The 22274-nt window shown below is 44.0% G+C and overlaps 1 protein-coding gene across 2 annotated transcripts in view; it reads left to right on the forward strand.

Annotated features, from left to right (window-relative positions):
• The window catches only part of KLF7 (KLF transcription factor 7), a 55508-nt gene extending 34176 nt beyond the window's left edge, over positions 1 to 21332 (forward strand). Inside the window, exons 3-4 of one of the 2 annotated variants that reach the window (XM_031045145.2) lie at positions 14423 to 14546; positions 21281 to 21332. In XM_031045145.2, coding sequence (XP_030901005.1) covers positions 14423 to 14546; positions 21281 to 21332 — 176 coding nt within the window. The remainder of the gene's footprint in view (positions 1 to 14422; positions 14547 to 21280) is intronic. The other variant, XM_031045146.2, reaches the window with a different exon arrangement.
• The last annotated feature ends 942 nt before the right edge of the window (positions 21333 to 22274 follow it).

Below are 22274 nucleotides of genomic sequence, written 5' to 3' on the forward strand. Positions count from 1 at the left end.
TGGCCAGTGTCTGGACTAAGGGTAATGTGGCCTGTGACCTATGGGAAGATTAGTCATGAGATGTGGCTGTGCTCCCAGATCAAAGACCTCTGGAGGAGATTTCGATCTCCTGACAAAACTGTATCAGCCTTCCTTGCAGTAATGTACAGAGGGTATGACATGGTGTGGTGCTTTCAGGCCAGAGATGAAGTATCAGGTATAAACTGACCAGGAAATCCTTAAGATTCAGGATAGTGATGAAAAATGACCTTTAGAGGTTTTGCTGGGGTTTGCATTTTATGCATATTGGAAGGTTTTGGATTTTTTTCTTTATCCATCTAAAACCAGGTTCTGTTACAACCTAAGCCCAAGTTTGAGAAGCAGCAGTTGGGCACCTCACATCAATATTTAGGTTTCTAAAGCCTAAACAATTGGGAAATACCCATGTAAATAGATGCTATGAGCCTATGTGTGATCTTAAGATAGCACTTATCTAAGTGGAGTTTGTTTCACATTGTCAGGACATCTTATTTTAAATTATATAGTTCTTTGATCTAAACTGCTGGGTGAGAGTAACTAAAACAAACAAATCCACCCTGCAGGAAAACAAATTACTACATTTGCAAGAACAAGAGAAGAGACACAAGAGATTAGAAAGAGCATTAATGAACAGGAAGGTTTTTGAGATGGGATTTAAAACAGCAGAGAAGAGCTTTCCCAAAGTGCTGGCAATAGAAAAGGAAACATCCAGAATTTGGAAATGATTGGAAAAGACCAAATTGAGAGTAGACTGGGTGATAGATACAGAAGATTAATACAAAGTAAAGGAATAATAGAGAAAATAAAGAGTATTTGGGTCTGTGATACCACATGAATGAGAAGCTGCATTGCTGTAGTGTGTTAGTGTGGTAGCACTCGTGAACAGAAAGCTAATGAAGAGAAAGAAAAAGCAAATAGCCAAGCACAGCACCAGTTCTGCAGGTTGCAAGGTTCTGAATAATGACTTACGGAAAAGCATTTGTGAGAGCAGTATAGCACAGGAGAAATGAAAGCCATTTATGTGTTGTACAGAGACCCACCGCTTTGCAGTGAGTCCCCAGCTCTGTGTGCAGGGCTGCAACCCAGCAAGGGGACATGGAGGGTCATGCGGCGACACAGAGGATGCTGAAGGTCCCATGGCAGCAGCTGAAGCAATAGGTGAATGTGCTATTGGAAAGAAGAGCCAAGGAAGTGAGTGAGGAGGGGGCTGTGAGGAAGACCTTCTTTCATGGCTGAATTTGTTTTGGGAGACAGTTGCATTGCCAAATTGGAAAGATGTGTTTTATTGTGCAGTTAGATGCTTTTGAAGTTTTTTAGGGCATAAACCTAACAAGAGCTTATCAAAGCAGATTAAAATAAGTCCAGCCTGATCATGGTCTCTTTCGAAGCCTCTGGTTTTGAAGCCTCTTAGCCATTTGGCAAGTTTGGAGTGGAGTGCTGTGATTTCACTATGAAGGCCAGAGCTTCACTTCATTATTACAGAGCGAGCTTAGGCTGAGGAAGGAGTTTTGTGAACCTCCCAGGCAGCAGGACGATGGGCCCAGCCAAAAGCAGACTTTGCCATCTAGAACACCGGTGACGTTCATCCATTGCTTAGTTGCCAATACCTGAATTCTTAGTCCCGTTTCTACTCCATCATTTGCTAGATCAATAGGACAGAACAGGTTTTTGTTTGGGTTTGAAAACAGGTATTGTCTGTTTATTTGCCGTGTGAGATGATTTTTGGCACAAGGGAGACCTAGAAAGTGATGTTTGCTGTCTGTTCAGCAGCTGCAGGAGGGAATGTGTAGGCACCTCCAAATGTTATGGCAGAGTGCCTTGGTGAGACACGACATGGAGGAGCCATCTCTAGTTTGTCATCTAGTGTTTTCTTCATATCCATCCACCCATGAGACCCCATGAGGCACATGGCAAGGGGGTGTATGGTAGGCATCACAAAGAAAGACTGGAAGAAAAAGCCTTTCATCTTCTGCTGATTTCCCTTTGTGTTGCTGCTGCCCCACACTGGGTACAAATGGCAAGTTAATGATGATAAGCTATCATTTTCTTGTCCCATTTGTCCAAAGAACTGGCATTTCTGATTTGAGGTCACAGCAGGCCTGAATCAGAAATGTTTGCTCAGAGATGCTGTTTTAGGCTAAGGTGGGTAAGGGCCTGAGCACGCTGGGAGAGCTGAAGTTCCCTGGGCAGGAAAAGCCAAGTGTGCTACCTCTCATCTCAAAAGTGGGTTAGGCTCTTCTGAAGTTAGGTATGGGCATGTGAGTCTGGGTCAGGTCTAGACAGGCAGCCAGCAGCCTGGATGGCCCTCTCTGTGCTGGACAGAAAACTTGTGTCTAACACTACTCTTGAAAGCCAGTTGGTTACCACATGTCAAGCAGCAAATGGTAATGTGCTGTGGTAGATTGAAATGAATGAGAGACAAGGATGTCAAGTCAGGGCAATTTGAAGGACTAATGCAGCCATTTTGGAAAGGGGAGGACGAAATACAGTGTGGGATCTACTTTATTCACAGGTCTCTCAAAGCAACCAAAACCATTGTGTCACTGCAGAACCAAAATCTTTCCATTGGTCAGCTTTAAACACGATAAGAAGGCTTAATAAGAGTTAAAAGCCAGTTTGCAATCCCAGCAGTCCCCATTCGCAGATAGGAACCCAAATGTTGGATTAGGCAGATGTGCTCCTGAAGGTGTCTGGCCTTCAAAACCCAGGACTGAAAACTGGGGCTACAAAAGCTGAATGTTGAAAAAAAACACTTGCAGGCGTGCTAGCTAAGATAATAATGACAAGCATGTGTTTCAAGATAAAAGCTGATCCCCAGCTGAGTTCTGACAGAAAGGTGTCCTCACTGTATGGCAATGCACATTCAAAGGCTTAGCAGGGATTTATTCCTTCCTCCTGTACATCTGGACTCGTGCCACAGATAGAGAGAACTTAATAGATTAGTTGGACAATTTTGCAATGTCATTCTAGTTTTTTATGATGACCATAAGTGTTCATTAGTGCACTAGACGCTTGTATTAGTTCTTGGAAATGAATGTTATAAAAATACAGGCATGCACATCTGCGTATGCTTTGTTCAATATGTAACTGCAAGGAACTGTATTATGGTTAATTTTGCATTAACTTCCATTTGGATGTCTTCTTGTTGGTCACCTCTAAGTTTGCAAAGCTTTTCCTTCTTCGGAGTGAAATTTTCCACATTTGGTCTTTTTCCAGTGTGGTTACTGTTTGTTATTTTAGAAGTTGGAGGAAAAATACTTGGATTTTAGGAGAATGTGGCATGTGTGTTGGGGAGGGGCAGGGAGAAAAGAGCTGTCCTCAGTGTAACAAGCTTAACTAAAATCTTGGCCTATGTAGTGAAAAACAGTCCTTAAGTAGAACACTTCTATCTATGAATATCTAGGTGAAAATTAATTTGAATGGACTAAGCTCCCATTTGTTGTAAATTGACTTTCATATGAGTGTCATACGTGTCATAAAATTTTATCATTAATTCTTTTTAAAAGCCACAGAATCCCAAAGGTAATTACTTTTCCTGGGCTTTGTTTGGCTTTGAATGTGTGCTAGTGTCCTGGTTTCAGCTGGGATAGAGTTAATTTTCTTCTTCATAGCTGGTACAGTGTTGTTTTTTGGCCTTAGTCTGCGAACAATGCTGATAAAACACCGATGTTTTAGTTGTTGCTAAGTAGTGCTTACCCTGATCAAGGACTTTCCAGTTTCTCATGCTCTGCCAGTGAGGAGGGACACAAGAAGCTGGGAGCGAGCAGAGCCAGGACACCTGACCCAAATTAGCCAAAGGGATATTCCATACCACAGAACATCATGCCCAGTATATAAACAGGGGGAGCTGGCCAGGGGGAACCGATGGCTGCTCAGGGACTGGCTGGGCATCGATCAGTTGGTGGTGAGCAATTGTACTGTGCATCAGTTGATTTTCTTGGGTTTTATTTCTTTCTCTCTCCCATATTTAAACTGTTGTTATCTCAACCCAAGGGTTTTACCTTTTCCTGATTCTCCTCCCCATCCCACTGGGACTGGGGGAGTGACCTGGGCTGAGTGGTACTTAGTTGCTGCCTGAGGTTAAACCACAACAATTAGGTAATGTGTTTCATGCAGTGTCACCCAGCAATGGAATGTCATACTACATTTGTGTCCTCCTTTAGTTACATTCGTGTGGCAGCATGAATGACCTGGGTCGTTTCCAGCTGGGTGCTTGTACCTCCCTTAGAGCAAAGGATAGGTTATCATTTGTGCCTTTTCCAAAATCCAGGTGAGGAAACTTCCTAGTCAGTAAAATTAATTATTCTTACCCACTGCCTTGTGCTCCTGAGACCAGGCTGCTTGATTCACCAAGGTTTGTCCAGCAGTGTTGACAAGACTTCTTCAGTGAGGGTTAAGATGCAAGGAGCTCCTGCACTGCTGAGCACAACCCACCACCTCCAGCCCCAGGACAGGAGAAAGCATGAGGAACAATGGGATCTCCCTCAGAAACATTACATGCCTGCCATCATGTAGGCAGCCCTGCCCTCACACCAGGGCAGCCTTCACTGGGAGAAGCTGCCAGTGTAGTTTTTAAACCCAAGCACATGATTTCCCTTCCACCTTCACCCCCGAATCAAATCCAGTATCTGAATGAATGGAAGCATCCTCAGTCTTCTTCATTTTTCTTTCTTTTGTTGACAAAACTGGGAAACAGAAAGGAATGTATGTTCCTTTCCCTTTTTTTCTTTCTTTTTCCATACATATGTATGGAAATTTATTGTCTTTGTGTTTTATTCCTGTGCTGTCTTTGCTAGTCTGCGTCATATTTTTTTGGTCATCTCTTTCTGAGTTTTTGGTGGCAAAAGGGAGACAATGAAGTGAAAGATAAATGGTGGAAAACATCAGCACTGTTGTAGCTTGAATAAGCAAAACCCCACATTCGTTAGCAAAAATACAAAGCAAAACTATTTAAAACGTTAGCATTTGGAAAGGGGGGTGTCTGTTCCTCTTTTTTTTTTCTTTGCTCCTAGTTCCCAATAGATGTGTCTTGTATTTTGCCTGGAATATTTGCCTTCATATTTTGCCTGGAATTTCTCAGAAACTCTTGGTTTCCAACACGCACATGTTCTGTACACTGCTCCAGATTCTGTGAATACACCCTGTGTCCCATGAAGGGCTGTATTCATTGTCCACCCTCTGGGGTAACATACAAAAAACAAAGGGAAAATATATTTCAGGGTTCTGGAAAGATCTGACCCAGTGAACTGCCGATCTTTTTTACCTTTTTCATCAGTTCCTTCTGCCGCTACCTTGCCTTGCATCTTGGAGCTCTCAGAGCTCCACTGAATTTGAAACTAAAAGCCCTTATTAGAGGAGATTTTTTTTAAAGTTCTTGCTGCTCCTCTGGGGACTGAAGTAATGGCAGCTTGAAGCAGCAGAGAATGTGTAATTAGGGCAAACTGCAATGCCTCGCATGGTGGGGAGAAACGGGAGGAGAGGAGGGGAAGCGCGCAACAGCCTGGTGTGCACAGGCTGTTACTAGGAGACCCCGGCACGAAATGCATGAGATGCAGGGTGCTAATGGGCCAGCCCGCCGCCTGGGTACCAGCCCGACCTGCTGCACAGCTGCTTCTGCCCTCCTGTTGCCAAGCAACTCCATCCTTTTTTTTTTTCTCTTCGCTTTCTCCCTTTTCGCCTTTTCAATTTTCCTGTCTCCTTCACTCCCTTATTCCGGAGGCTTAATTGGGCAATGCTGCTGCCGGTACTGCTCCGGCTGCCCGCCTGGGCCTGCTACTCTGCTGCTGTCCCCACGGTCTGGCGCTGGGGGAGGATGTGCTGGCAATTAATGGGGCACAAGTATGGGTTGTGCACCCGGGCTGGTGCCGGCCCCCAGCTCTGCTCTCTGACAGCCGGGAGCATCTTCCAGAGAGAAGGGGTTTGAAAAGGCAACAGTGTTCCTAAGGCTTTATCCTTCTTGATGACCCAAGGAGATACAGCATGGCATTCTACCCCATATTCAGTGCTCAGCAGTATGGCAGCTGGCATTCGTTAAACGTGTCCTCTTAAGTAGAGTAGAAAATGGAACATTCCCATTTCTTTGAATGTTGCTCCATGCTTTGCTTTTCTCTGCTCTTTGGCTAGCCAGGTGGGCTTTGTGGTTGTGTGTTAGGTGCTTGTGTGTGTCTAAGACATAATGCTGCAAAAATTCATTTCTTTTTGTTTCCTGAATGGCTCCATGCCGAAGGCTGCTGCTGGCTCCATAGACAAGCTTTGGCAAAGCCCTTAGGGACTAATCCAGAGCTTAGAAGTTTGTAGAAAGACTGATTGGACACTGGGTCTGGTTCTTAACCTCTTTTCCCTCATCTCTAATATAGACGTGATCAGAGCTATCTCTCTATAAGGGCACTGCTGATCTTTTTGGATGAAAGGAGCTGTATATCGTTCCTGGAAATGTACTGCTTTTGCACTTGATCATCCCTGCCCATCTAAAAATAGGTACAACCTTCTCATATTGTGTGTTTCACAATCCTGTCACATTCTTCTGCCCCATCCTGTCTCCTGCCAGCTTTTCTCTTGTGCTTTGTCACCCTTTCAAAGGCTTTTCCATCTTTCCAGCAGGTGGCAAAACTGTGAATAAAATGCGTTCTCTTTCTCCTTCTTCATCTTTTTTCTCTTTTTGGTAGAAAGCATTGGTGAGCCACTTAGGCACTGACCACTGCCCCCTCTTGCACTCCTTTGTAATAATAAAAATAATAGTTAGGCTTTCCATTCTCCAACAAAAATCAATTAGGAGTATATTGAGGAATGAAAGGCTCTGGAAAGTATCTGAAATTGATTTTTGTAATTAGTTTTACTGGTTGATGGGTTGCACGCACATACACTTAGATGTTAGCATTGATCTCTGGAGGATGTGTGTATTAAATAGCCTGCTCTTCCTTTTTGCTAAAGAAATGAACTTATTAATCTTAAAAAGAGGGTGATGTTGTTATGCAGGTAACAACAGCTGCTCACTAGGTTTTCGGTAGGCTCACCAGCAGAGCAGCTGCCTGAGCCATGTGATGGTAACTTGCTGTATCTAGTGTGAAAATGGGGATATTTAACAAGCAACAACTTTTGGGCTGCTTCTCTTCTGTGTCTCATCTCTGACAAATGTATGTATGTATGTAATGTACGTATGTATGTAATGAGGGAAGTATGTATGTAATGTATGTAATGAGGGAAGACAGGCCAAGACAGTGTTAAGGAGACCTGTCTGGTTAGATTTCATTTTCCCAGGAATCCTTAAAACTGAGTGCCCTTCTGCACCATGCTTCTATTAAATACCTCACGGTCCTTGCCGCAGGAGGAGAGTAGTGACCAGTAACATTTTCTGTTGTGCCATGTGCTGTGTGCTGATGTTCAGCTAATTAGAAGAATTATGGCTCAGCTTCATTGGTATGCCATGTATGTAGCTTGTAAAGCTCTCAGGGACCCTTGGAGATGAAGAGTGCTACATAAATATAAAATATTGCTAATGTGATGTTCCACATTAGGCATCCCATTGTGCGGTGGCAGACTTCAGTAATAAACTGCAAAGCAAACACGACTGGCTGCCTGGCGCTTCTCTGCAAGACGGTCTGGGGGGCTGCTTCCCACTGGGAACTGCACCGGCTGCTGGCATGTCTGAGCACCAATGGCATCCCCACGACCATTGGCCTCTGAGGGAGGCCTTGGGTTGTTGGTTTGTCACTGCATCGGTGTAGTCATGAGAGCAGGAAGAGCAGGTCCCAAAAGGATTTCTCAGAAAGGGTGGCAAGAAAAGCTATTAAAGCACTCTCTTAAAAAGCCAGTGGCACTACTTGATTCTTCACACATTCCTTTGCATGGCTCAGGCCCCCAGATCTTCCTCATGGGAGAGATCCAGGCGAGAAATCTTGCATTTAATTCCTCCTTCAGTTGTAATTTGCAGTTTGTGTGGTGCTCCAGGAGCACCAATATTGGAGCAAGTGTAGCTAAAGCTGTCTTTCAGTACGTATTTTTGGACATTGAGGCTCTTAGAACTAGTTTCATTTCGAGCAGGTTTTAAATCACAGTTTTTAAAAAGGAAGGAAATGTTTTATGTTTCTTTCATAAGACTTTTTTTTTCATGCTGAAACTGTATGTAAATAATTTGTGATGAAAAGCACATGGTGATTTTCAAGGGGGTGTTTCTATTGTTTTCTTAAGGACACTTTTGCATGCTAGTTTTGTGTAGTTGCATAACGTGATATCAAGGAGCTCTTAAAACCTACTACAACAAATAACTTACTTGAGTGGCCTTCAAAACGTGCATCAGGCTTTTTTGGCTAAATTAGTCATATTGACAAAAGGTGTCCTGGGACTGCACCACATTTTAACATGGAGAAATACCAGCAAGGATTTTGATTGTGATTCTCCTCTGAAGTTCACTGTGGGACTGGGGGCTAAAACTACTTGCTTGTTTTAGTAACCGTGCTGTAATCAGTGTGTGCTTGTTGTGTGGTATTTAAGGTGGTGGGCAGGGGAGGGATATGAAACAGATACTGATGGATAATGCCTTGGGTGACATGGTTTAGTGTGAGATGTCCCTGCCCATGGCAGGGGGGTTGGAAATAGATGTTCTTAAGGTTCTTTCCAACCCTACCTATTGTATGATTCTATGATAAGCATAATATCTTTGTTTACTTCTAATTGTGTGAAGGTACAGGCTGAAACTTAAGCCTTAATGGGCATTTTTCCAATTACTTTGATGGAGCCAGGATTTCACCCCACAGTGTTGCCAACTCTTTGATCTTACTGTGCACATTCCAAAATCTGGAGGGTCGTCTTCTTAAAAGTCCTCGCTCTTGAAATCCAGGGAGAACAAACTCCTGTCTCTGTATTTTGTAATACGTGTTTCTAGCCTGCAGAGCTGCGAAGGGAAGTTTAAACTCATGGCTCTAGGTTATCTACAAAGCAGATGGCAAATGATCTCTAAATATTATCATTTCCTTCTTTAAAATCTCATTATTTCTTTGGGAGACTGGACCCATGATGTTTTAACCCTTGGGGTTGGCAATAAACAGTGCAGATATAATATGCCCAGTATCCATTGTGTGCCGTGGTTTTGTGATCGTGACAGTGGCCTCAGCTGACCTGGGTTATGTACCTCTGTGTCCTGTAACTTAAGGTGTCTGTTAACCACTCTGTTGAAATAGCCATTGTGAGATGTCCGTAGCAAATGCTGCCTTATACAAAAGAAATAGCCCTTGGACCTAGAGAGTGCCTGTGGGGGTGCAGGTGGCAAGGGCAGGAGATCTCTGGATTTTGAGAAGAGACAACATCCCCACTTCTGTGTTTTGTGAGGGAATATTTATTACAAGAGCTTGTGTAAGGTTTACAGTCTAAGTGTGTGTTGAAGAGAAAACATGATGTTCTCTCACTTGTGCCTGGAAAGTAAAGATAACAGCTGCCTGCAAGTGAGCTGCTTGCCTAGCCCATTATACCATTAGAGGAGGAAATTCACCTCTGATTCCAGTCTGACTGGGAACTGATGTGTCATGCTCTGCACATGCCTTTGGCTCTCCATTAACTTGAAAAAGAGCCATAGGTGGTTATTTCTGATGATTGTTTCTGATACCTGAAGTTCCATGAGATGAAACTCACCAAAACTGCTGGAGGCTGGAAAACGGAGGGAGAAGTCCCAAGGACCAGTGTGGTGTCTCCATCACAGAACCAGCCCAGTTCCATCAGTCATGTTTTGCTGGGGACCTGGTGTGTGTTTGCCATGGCAGTGTTGCTGGGATTGTGTTCTTGGCTGTTTCATATTTTCAAATTATAAACTTACGGCTTTTAAGAGAAAGCTATACCAACCATTTGCTTATTTTGTAACTAGATGCCTAACATTTAGAGTCCTGCACTTGTCTTAGTCACCAAAGAAATAGTGACCTGATTCCAGGGCTGCCAAAGTCTGATGGATTTTTGTTATGACTCATAAATTCTAGTTTCACTATTGCATGTTTCCAATAAATTTGCAAATTTCCAATAAATTTGTTCTTCAGTTACCAGATTGGACCAGGCTGGATTAAATAAAGAGAATGGAGGGCCAGACTGTACTGAAGTGTACTTTGGAGGTACTTCTAGGACATGAGTTAGGTTGTGTGAGGTGCCATAAGCAGAAGGGCAATGTAGAGCCTATTCTCCAACCATCCCAGTCTCGGGGTATGAAAATACGCTTCAGGAAGAGCATTAAATGGGCTGTGTACCACGGGGTAGTCACCACAGTGAAGAAAGTCTGCTTTTCTTGGATCCAGTCATGATGGACTAAAGCTGTAAAACGTATCTGAAGGGCTAATAGCGTTCCTGTACCACTAACTTTTCTGATTGTAAAGTCCTTCTGGAAAAGTAGGTTTCAGCACAGCACTCACGTGCTTGCAGCCGTGTGCCGGCTGCTTCTGGGAATCCTCATCAGGCCACTAAGGTTGTATCTAGTAGGTGTTTTCTGGTTATCAAGCTCCCCCTCTTGAGGTGAGGCTTCTGGCTCCTCTCATTCAGTGGTTCATCCTGGCAGGAGCACAAATGTGGTTTTGGATGGCCTGTCCAGGAGGTGCCCTGTAAGCACACAACTAGAATGCTTCACCTCCAGACAGGCCACAGGGCCAGGCTGCAGCTAGCCAGAAATTACACCCTTCACATGCATGTGGTCTGCATGTTGGGTCCTGTGTACCCACTGCTTCACTCTGCAGCTCGCCTGTGCTGTGCTGCACTGCTCTCTGATGCACACTGCCCAAGGGAACTGGACTGTGGTCAGTAAGCTTGAAATCACTAGGTAGCGGTCTCCCCCTCCCTGGGAAAAGCTTAGAGAAAGCTGAAAGCTCTGGGTTGGTTCTAGAATATTTTCCATGAGCAAGTGGTGTATTGTTTTCAGACTAGTACTCATCTTAGAAAACTGCGTAATTCACTGCTTGAACATATGTCTGCATTGCTGGCTGCCTGCCCTTCCCAGGTGTGCTGCTGCATGTGTGAAGACTGAACTGGCCCCACGGTGTGAATCACGTTCTGAGCTGAAGCACTTCAGCATTTAACAGCTGCGTATCTGGGTATTGGCTTCTTCTTGCATGTGTATAAGCTTCTCTGTTGAGTGTACGTGTATACACGTGGATGTATGGATTTGTTTATGCACTGCATAGATCCACAGGTGAGTTAAGGAGTAGAGCCTCCTTCCTGGGAGTTGCTCACAGGCACGAGCTTCAAGTGCAGTTATTAATTTTGAGGAATTAGAGCCTGAAAAGAAGTCAGTGTGGCACAGCTCCGTGATGTTCCTATTTTTAATTGGATTTTGAAGCTCATAATTAATTTGTTAAAAAGGGGAGATCCTGGCCCTGTAGGAGTTAGTGGGAGTTTTGCCATTGCCTTCAGCAGAGGAGGATTTCACCATCTATCCTTTTATTCTCATTAATCCTCTGCAACAACAGAAGAGCACTCTGGCACATGGAAAGGATACGTCCCATTTCTTCTCCCCGCCGTTGCCAGTAGTGAGATAGGAGGACCCTCCCCCTCTTCTCTATTCCCATGCTTCCTTCATATGTGCATCTCAGCAAGATATGCTTTCATTCCATCTTCGGGTAAGGTGAAAGCAGCTATTAAAGAAGCAGTTTGTTCCTGGTCTTAATGTGCAGAGATATGGAGGTCTCCTGCCTCTCATGTTTTTGAGTAGCTGCAGGAAGGCAGGAAATGCAACCTCTTTGAGGTCTCTGGGTCAAGGAGCTGTCTGACATGGCTTTAAAGGTCACTGTGCTCCTTTGCATTTATCTTGTGCTCCACAGAGCACTGTGTGCCAGCATGCTGCCTGGAGCTCAGAGAGGCACTGTCTGACATTTTATGGAATTGTGCTTGGGTTACAGAGGAAAAGCATCTGAAAACAAAACTCAGCTCAGGGCTGTGCAAGGCCAGACCAGGAACACTTGAGGGAGGAGCCCCTGCAGCAAGTAAGAAAGATATGTGGCATCCCATGGGTTTACCAGTAATCACACTTGGCATTTCTGTCTCTTGTAAACTATATATAACACTGTACATTTTCAAAGCTCTTGACAAATGTTAACAAACTCCACTTCAGTCCTGAGAGCCTAATAGTTTCATAGAAAGCCCTGGATGTTTTGCCTTCACCCTTCTGCTGTGTAGGTGGCTGTATCCTTCAGCCAGGCTGTACCCAGATTAAACTGAGCAGTCCTCTTCTGCATCTGCTTTGCAGCAAAGGCAGTTTGTCTGCCTTCTGTCTCCACTCGGAGGCAGGCACTAGAGAGCGTCAGAGAACCGAGGAAGCTGAATTGAGGCTTGTTTACTGGCAGCTTTTAAGAATAATGCATGAAATGCTCAGACAAAACCGGAGTGCTGTCATAGACATGGCCCGGACGGGGGAAATCCCTTTGCTCTGCAAAGGAGAGAGCAGATGCAGCATGCCAGGTAGGATGTCAAGGACTGGAGGGGAGAGCGCTGCAACTTTGGCTCCAGTGTCTGGGGCCATCACTGGTGACAGTGTTTGAATTACAGTTGAGTAAGCCCAGAAACAAGACACCGGCACCTGGCACACTCACAAGTTGTTTCTTACCCCCCTTCCCCTATTTTTCCTGAAGAAATCCTATTAAATGAAAAAAAAGAACAAAAGGCAAGTGTGCAGAGATGACCAGGCAGGCACAGTCTAAGTGGGGGGGGTGTTATTGCTGGCACAGTCCAATGTCCTGTTGGGCATTTTCCCATGAAGGACTGTGGCACACAGGAGACATCCAGGCTGTCCTTTCTGCATTCAGGGACTGAGGGACAAAAGGGTATTTTGGTGAAGTCTTGCCAGCTACTGCCCCCTCATCATTGCTACACCCCAGTGAATCCTTTAATTGAGCTACTGAGCCAGAGAAACTTCTCAGAGGGCAGTAAAATGGCTCAGCACCAGTTAACGCCTCAGTCCATTCTGCTGCTCTCTCTGGGGTGTGTGACCGCTGTGCAGCAGAGCTGCTTTGCAATAAGAAGTCTGCAGGAACTCACTCACCAGAGAACAACTGTTTAAAAATGTATTTTCATGCCATTCTCTTGCCCTTTTCACTTTTCTTGCTCTTTTGGCCTTTCCAATTTGTCACCTTGAAATACATAAATCTCCCATAATCAGATTTCACTCCTTTACTTGCTGAATGTAGAAATCTGTGTCTCTGCATTGAGAAATTTGTCTGCTGGAGCCAAGTGATTATTTCATGTGCCTGGCATAGAGGGGTCATACAGACCGTGACTTCAGTGTGGCCAGTGGTGGATTTTTTAAGATCACCTCCTTTAGCAATGTTAAGAACAAATAAATAAGTAATAAGCTCTCCTCTGTTTATAATTCCTAGCTCAGAAGCTTGGTGTGAAAGTGATGTCTTGTCTGCATTTTATCTCAACTTGCTCCTCTTCTGTTGCACCCATACGGTGCTGACTGCGTGGGGAATAGTGACATGGAGTTTATAGAGGAGGAGATGCACAGGAGCATTTGTTCTGGGGAGAGATGATAAATTTGCATGCACATGAATACATGTGCACTGAATAAGAAAAGGGGACATGAAACCTTGGAATTCAGAAGATGGAAATTGGAAGGTGCTAATGACTCCACGGATGTTACACCGTGGCAGACTTTGACCCACAGAGACTGGTTATCATTAGAAGATATGAGGATATGAACACAGCAGACCAGAATCTCTCCTGTTTTATCACTGCTCTGTTTCACTGACTTCAGTGGTATGGTTAATGTTTTGGGACAGAAGAAGGTGTAGTGCACAAAGCCTGAAGGACCAGCTGATTTAAAGAAGAAAACATTTCTCCTCTCACACTCACTGTCCTGACATGTAATTTCTCGAACCAAGGAATGATTTTTGTTGTCAGAAGCAACCAAACAAGGTGCAGTCCCAGGGGGCAGTGGGCATGAAAGCCTGAGGGCAACAGATGTTAGCCTGGCCATGCGAAGGGTGAATGGCAGCTGGGATAAAGCATGTGATGTGCTTGTGGTGGTCACTGGAGCGGTGCACACCTGCACTGTGTTCAGGTGTCAGTACAACCACTCACAGGTACCACAGTAATTCATTGGCAAAGGTAAAGTGAGCTGAAATACTGGCTGAAAATCAGGCCCAAGCCACACAGCAGCACAGGCATTTGGGGACATTCTTTTTTGAAGAGTAAGTGACTGGTTTTGTTAGAAAGGGGAGTTAAGATTGAGCAGTAATTTTAGCAGTAGTAAAATTTGGGCTGGATCCATCCTCAGTATAATGCATCACAAGTCCTAAGTTGTGTCCATCCCACATTGGCCATGAATTGTGTGATAGGCTTATCTGCCTGAGCGGGACAGAGAAGGTGGGAGGACACAGGGCTTGCAGGTTGAGTGCTCAATAATCCTGCTGCCACACTGACTGTTTTCTCCTCCTCTCTGCAGGTGAGAAGCCTTACAAGTGCTCGTGGGAAGGGTGCGAGTGGCGTTTTGCACGGAGCGACGAGCTCACGAGGCATTACAGAAAGCACACGGGTGCAAAGCCCTTTAAATGCAATCATTGTGACAGGTAATGCAGCCTCCTAACATTCCTAATGTTCAAGCAACATGTGGGCTTTGTGAATGGCAGAGCCACCATCTCCCTGAGATAAGAGACCTGACTGTGAGCAGGGGGGACCCTTCTGGCCTCCTGTCCCACTGCCTTGATCCCCAAGTGAAGGAGGGACCCTCCACTCTCCTGCTGTCATCTCTGCTTAAGCGGCCAGGCTGGCTGGCAGAGGGGGAATACTTCCTAGGCAGCCTAAGCTGTTTCCCCACCACAGCACAAAAATGTGATACCAGGTGTAGGTCTGACTGAAACCTGCTGGTTTCAATTAAAGCAGAGACTTCCAGAAGGCCCTACACCACTTCAGCGATGGACCTCTAAACAAAGCATCTCCACAGTTTGCCATTTCCTGGTCCTATGAGCCTGGTGGCCTCACAAAGGCAGAGCTCCTTCTGTTTGCTTCAAGGACTAGCCCAAGCACCATTGCTGATTGCCTGCATTTTGTCAGAGTGGGCCTCACAAACACAGGGGTGTACAACAGGGGAGATGGGAAATGTCATGGCTGTTGTGCCACAAGTGTCCAAATCTGTTGGAAAAAAGCACTTAATTTCTGTATGTTTGTTGTCTTCTCTTTACCACTGAGTACAGGGCTCCCTGCTTCCCCATGTTCAGCAGGAGAGGGTCAATAGAAGACAGGAAAGGACGTTGTTTTCAAAAGCACAGGATTGATTTAGGTGCATCTTACAGTTCAGTTTCATGGGGTTGTTTTGTGTAGAATCTGTGATCTCTGTATATTCCTACTCGTTAGTGAATCTTTCCTCATAGTTTTAAATCTCACCCTTGCTTGACATCTGTTTGATGTGGGAAATACTCAGAGACTCTGCACCTTCATTCTGTGTGAGCCCAGATTTAAAGGCCTGACAGGTACCCAGTGACAGGGTTTCTCAAGAGCCTGTCATGCAACAGTTCTTCTGGGCACTTAAAATCAAGGGCCCAGTTTTGCGTGGTGAGCTGAGCACCCAGCAGCTCCCAGTGGGAGCCATGGCTGCTGCTCCTCACTGCAGATTCCCTTTCACAGTCCTCACTGCTTCAGCTGCTGAGTGAATTAAGAGCTCATTGAAAAACCCGGTCATCCTTGCTCGGTGCTCAGTGTTTTTGAAAGCTGTGTTCTTTGAATTTAGAAACAAAACCAAAAGAAAAACCTTCCTTCCTATCCCCAATCCAAATTGATAAGAAATTAGGGTGGAGCAAAAGCAATTACCCCTGTAATGACTCTTGACGGCACTGACAGGATCGAACAATGCACACTTCTCCCCCTCACCCCCCTCCAGCTGGAGATTGGCAGTGCCCTGGGTGAAACCTGGATCCACTACTGAGTAATCAAATAATGTGCTTGCATCTGAACATGTTATCCAGCTAATCCTATTTATATATATTTTTTAAAGAGGCTTAAGAAAATTACCCATCTTTTTAATGCAGGACTAAGGTTCTCTGCGCTGATAAGGAAACATTTTGTAATACAATAAAGGCTCTAGGAAGCCTCTGGGTACACCAGACCAGCAGAGAACATGCATGGAGAGAGGATGTGTGAGACATAAACAAGGGACCCCATCCTTTTATGGGAAGGAAATTCGATCATTTTCACATCCTGCCTTTCCAGGAGCTTCATCTCCTTAAGTGCTCTTCTCCCCTTGTCTCCCCTCTTCCCATCCCCTTCCCCCACAGAGGGCTTCCTCTTGGATTATCTTTTGTTTTATCCCTGGATTATCTTTTGTTTGCTCAGAATGAGGGACAGAATAAGCCAAGTAGGGACCTCTGGAGTTCTGCTTTTGTATAAGCACCTCTCTGTGCAGGAGAATACTTATGTTTTAAATGTAAGGCATTGCCTTTTTCTTTTCTTTCCTCTGAAGCACAAACTAACCATCCTGGCCCCACACATACACACGCGCACACAAAACCCCATGGTTTCTGTGTTAGAGCAGACAATATTTTTAGCAGAAATCTAAAGAAATGCATTCAGTGATTACAACTACTCAGTCTCTTTCAAACCTTTGTTAAGTATCCATACTCCTCCCTTTACACATTATCCCTGTGTACCTAGGATTTTTCTTTGGCAGCCAACTCAGTCACTGCAGTCAAGAGATACATTCTTGCAATCATCTAATGCTTTTTCTGCTTTTCAGCTGAATCTGTAGATGCTGGAAAATATTTATTAGTATGTTAAGAGTGCTGGGGATTGTGCACTGTTCAACTCCGTGCACATACCATCTGTGTGTGGTGGCAGGAGACAGATTTGTCTTTACTCTCCCAGTCAATTGGTGCAGGCATGTGACAGTGCCTGTTCTTTGGGCCTGCTCTGCCATACTACTATTTTTCCTTCTTTTCTCATTCACAGATCTACTACATCAAGCAAGCACTGAAACATGTACCGAAGTCTGTCCTTAGTTATTTAGGCAGACTTTTAATATTAAAGATGCTTCTTTTTGAGCTGGGGTTCCCAGCTGGAGAACAGTTTCTCTGTATTTAAACTGCCACCTTTTATTGCACACACCATTATTGAGAGGAATGATCACTCTCTCAGACATCTGACTTGCTAAACTTCAGGAAGACCTTTGGAGCTCTTTTAACAACACTGACATAGGACAAAACATACGCCTGTTGTTCAGAGGTGAAGGCCATACCTTGGCAATCAGTGCACGAAAGCAAAGAAGGACAAATTGTGGACACAATCTGGCTGCAGTTCCCTTCCCAAGCTGTTTTCAGATGTGTTTGTGTCTCTAACCTTCTGGTTGACATCGAAAGCTTATTAATGTCCTCTGTGTACCAGTCAGTTTTAAAACAAAAGAGATGCAATTCTCTTCCCCTGCTGTCCCAGCCCTATTCCAACATCATGCAACCCTCAGATCATATTGTTAGTAAACTACAACTGGTTTTGAGTAGCACCACATGTACTGCAAATGGTGTGTGGTTTGGGCCGGGGGGGGGAAAAGAGAATCAGTTGAAGTGGTGCAGAAAGCAGTGTACAAGTCCGTACTGCCTTCCGGGCACCACGGGTGTGCTGGTTATTAGCATTCCCCAGGAATTTTGCTCTTCAGAAGCAAAAGCTAGGCTTAGGTTCCTCACACAGTGCAAGCCCTCAGCACTCAAAGGGGAAGAGCATGACAGGGTAGTGGCAATTGCTTGTTCTACGTAAATATGTGTTTAAGAGATAGGATCTTAGTGTCAGACTATTGGGGTTTATATTCCTTTGTATGTGTATGTGTACATGTGCACATGGTTTCCTTTCTGACACACTTAGCTGGAATGAACACATCCCACAGTGGAGAATCCACAGCTGGTAAGAGAGATGGCTGAGCAATGTATTTACTTCTCAGTGCGGTTACCTTCCCTCTTTCTCTTGCAGAGGCTTCAGTGCCAAGCAGTGCTGTGTTGCTAAGGAGATAAAGCAAGAAGAGAAAGAAAGGAATCGTGTTTGGGAGTAGGGAATTTACGTATCATGCATCACTGTATGACTTTCAGAATTAGGGTATCTTACTCTAATGTAAACTGTCTATGCCAGAAGTTCTGGACTGGGAGAGGGATGACAGTGAAGATTATAATGGGCCCATCTACCATGGTCTGGAATTGGAAGAGGTGTAGAGCCAGAGGTGTGGAGCAGGTTTGTCTGTCTCATGGTCAGGGCTGGAGACCAGCAAACTGGTGTTTCCTAGTTTGTGAAGAAAGGAGTTTCCCTTGACAGCTTATCTGATGGAGCCTCTTCCACTGCTGCCACTGGTCCTAGAAGTTAAAAAATTGTGTCCACTTATGAGTAGCTTTTTTTGTTAGTGTGATTTAGGGACTGTTCTACTGCTGAAAATAAATACCCGCATCCACCAGCCTTGCCAAGAGATAGAACTAATCAAATTAATCAGCAGGAGTATGTGAGAAATTAGTATTGTACCATTTTATTAGCTATAAACTAGCAAATATGGAACTATTTTATTAGCTATAAACATATTCTAGGGCTGAAAAATATACTAGATGCTAATACTGTGGTTACTGATGTGAAACAGTCTTGCTGTGCTGTGACTCAGCATTCTCTTTTTTCCTGAGTTGCATCTATGACAGAGACAATCAGGGAGGAAAAGCCATGCTTGGGTGGTGGTCTTATGACGAGTCCTAGACTGAAGTGCCAGCTGGTGCATGTCTTTTTGGCAGCCACTCAAGCTGTTGTTTTGTTTTGCCAGCCCTTGTAGCCAGAGCATGCTGCTTTCTCAGTTTAGACTGACAAGAGGGATGTTGGTCCAAGGGTGTATTTTGGCACCCTAGGGCTAGAAAATTCTAGCTGTGCTGAGCCTGCTGTGTTGAAAGCCAAGTGTCCGTTGTCAGATTCACATCTGTCTTGCTGTGCTTCATGCAGGAGCTTGTAGGAATGCAGCCTCCCTCCTATTTTGAAGGCTTTCTTTTTAATTTTCACCACTCTGAAGGTATTAACCCCCTCGTAAGCCACTACAAATCAGTAGAGAACAGCTGACTTGAGCAGAGCTGTGCTCAGCCGCAGAAGATGAATATCTGGCTTTTATTGCAAAAGTTGCCTTCTTGTGAGGTTTCTTTGTCTTAAAAATGTACCTCTTGATCGCTCATCTCTGCATGTAGATGCAGATAGATTGCCCATCAGGGCAGTACTGCCAGCAGGACAGAAAAGATCCCCTAACTGTTTAAAATCTCTTCATTTCATCTCTGCTTCTCTTTCTCAGCATTTCTCTGCTTAGGGTGTTTATCCTCTGGGTGTTTGCCTTTAGATTGAGTGTTCTTCATTTTTATCTTTGGTATTTGGCTTTTTTTACTGAGTAGTTAAATTCATTCTTTTACCTTCTTCTTCTTGAAAACTCTGGAATACTCAACTAAAAACTGCTTTTTTGAAAGTACATTTAGTACCCATATATGAGCCGTCCACATTCTCACAATAAGCCCTCTGCGTGTTCTTCAGGCCGATATTGATGGCCCTTTTATGCTCTAACTCTATGGGGCAGTAAATGAAAAGACATTCAAGGTAAGTCAGTTCTGGAAGGAGATTTTCTTGGTGCCCTCAGAGCCTACAAAACCAGTTTACTCAAAAGCCAAAGATACGTGGGGTTTTGTGTGATACTTAGATGTTTTTTGCTATTAGTAAGAATAAATAAGCCAGTGTCTTGTGGCTTAGGGTGCAAAGAAGGCAAACCAGGATTTGCAAGGAGCTTGTGAATCTTCCACTTCTTAGTGCTCAACTTGAAGTATCTAGTACAAGTTTAATTTCTGAGAGTGTCTGAGTCCTGCTGCTCTGACAGGCAGGCTTCAGGTTAGGGCTTGAGGGTAGGCAGCCAGAACTACTCCCCACTTATCCTGTGGTTTGCTCTTTGGTGCCATACATACCTGTAATGACACTGTGATGGTGGTTGTGACATGGGTCGGTGCTTTCAATCCCTTTCTAGTGGGTATAAAAGTTGAAAAAATATTCTTGCTTACTGGCAGTCTTGATAAAATAGAGTATATATTGAATGTCAGGGAAGAGGAGTACTTGTCTTCCTGAGAACATATTCCTCTGATCACTGTGACAATATCTTGGTGGTGTGAAGTGTCTGGATATGGGCTGCTGTTCCTGCTGCTGTGAGTGCCCTGCAGCAGGTCTGTTACAAGACAACTGGTTTAGAATAGTAATTCCTGATTAACTCTTTCTGAGGCTGGTCTTCTCCAGGAGCAAGTGTGGTTTTTATTGAGTATCTTAACCCACTTCCCAAGTGGATTAAGTAATTTCAGAAGAAGGCAATTGTAAGCCTTTAGAGAGGGAGTTAATCAAGAATACAGGCTTTGTTTCAGATTCGTGCCCTACCTTGTTCTCAATTAACTGCATGTTTAGACCAGCCCTAAATCTCAACTAGTTCTCTAGGGTTGCTGCTCTGAGTCTGTCTCATCAGCATCCACCTACATGTTCAGAGTGTCAAAACATTACACTTTCATACGAGATGGAAAAAAATAGCTTTGTGGATAAAGAACAGAAGTTAAAAGCTGAACTCCTGGCTTTTGTTTTGTTTCATTTTGCCAGACTTCTTGTGTGATTTACAATTTCCTTGCCTTCTCTGTCTTTCAATTTTCACTCTTATAAAATAGGCATAATACCTTATCTTTTCTCAATATCCTTCAAGGAGATAGCATTCATCAACATCCACATATTACCACACAGATTCCCAGCAGAGTATGTAGCCTGTCGGATTATCACCCTCCAAACTCTGAACCAGCTTTCCTTTCAGTTTAGAGTGAGAAATGAGAATTCAGCTTTCAAATCTGGCGTCATGCTTTGATGCTTGTTGTAGGTGCTGGGCATTTGAAAAAGCTGGTGTTTTTATTTTAAACTGGTCTTGCTGAGTGAAAACTGTGAACAAAACTGACTTGGTTTATTTCTTTGGTTTTTTATATGCACACACACACTAATACTAAATGTTTGATTGTACTACACGTGAGCACTCTTCCTTGATATTTGACTTGATGAGAACAGAGAAAGGGAGAGGAAAAGAGAAAGGGGAAGAGTAGTTTATTTAGCTACCAAAGAGCCAGGATAGCTGGCCATTTGTGGTCGCAGAGGTCAATCACACAGGATTTGGTGGTGATCCATGGATAATCTGAAGAGTGCCTCTAAACTTGGATATATATATATTTCCTCCTGTACCTAATGAAGAAGGAACAGGAACCCTGTTTTCCCAAATCCTGTATTTATGTCATTTCCCACTTGCTTTATTTTGCAGGTGTTTTTCCAGGTCTGATCACCTTGCCCTCCACATGAAAAGACACATCTAAATACCAGTCAGCTTGGCACAGATGTCATCTGAGCTCAGTGTTGTGAGATGAAAGTGGGACTCAAGTTTCAACGCACTACCTTGCAGGAGACGAGAACTTGATCACGTGTAAACCTCTGTACAGAGACCACACGCTCACACTGTCATGCACCCGATTATACTTCAATACGTACATCAGTTCTTCATGCCTTGCCCCAGCTGGATGGGTGAAGATGCAGGCGAGGAAATGGTATAGAGGTGAAGTCAATGAGGAGAAACAATTGCTTACAGTGCTTCATCCCTTGGATTTGTTTCCTGGCTTTGCCAATGGAAATCAAAGAACACAGAGGAGACTTCCCTGCAGGTGGATGGCAGTAGGAGGGGCTTATTTAACTTGCTTCTCAATGCAACTCAATAAGAGAATATGTCGTCTTGAAGTTGCATATTTGTAGCACTAACTTTCTTTTTAAATAGATGGGGGGAAACAATGACCTAGAAAACCAAATCCCAGTTTGGTAGCCAAAATTAACCTCTTGGTTCATTTGTTCTTTGTCTGAGAATTCCTAATGTTCAATGCGTCAGACTTCTCACAGACACTTTGACTTGTCATGGTTTTGGTTCTTCTTCCTAGAACTGAGCTATTGAGATCCTTTTAAGTCAATACCAATGGCCTTAATGGCAGTAGACTGTGGAGTGACACTTGTGACACAAATATCCTCTTTTTTGGCCTGAGTTTATGTAGACTTCACGGAGGACTATATTTTTGTTGGTTGTTTTTTTTAATTTTTGTTTTGGCTATTGCACAACATATGCACTAGGGACTCTGGAAGCTGCTGCCATGATGGCTAAGTGGCCAAGGGATAAACCCCAGAGAAACAGCACCTAATGTCTCTGTAGGCCTCACCTTATTGCCATAGCTAGGACTTCTTGTTTCTTTGTTGAACAAAAAACTTTAAAAGCTTAT

This window comes from Melopsittacus undulatus, chromosome 8 (genome assembly GCF_012275295.1).
Source record: "Melopsittacus undulatus isolate bMelUnd1 chromosome 8, bMelUnd1.mat.Z, whole genome shotgun sequence".
NCBI lineage: Eukaryota > Metazoa > Chordata > Aves > Psittaciformes > Psittaculidae > Melopsittacus > Melopsittacus undulatus.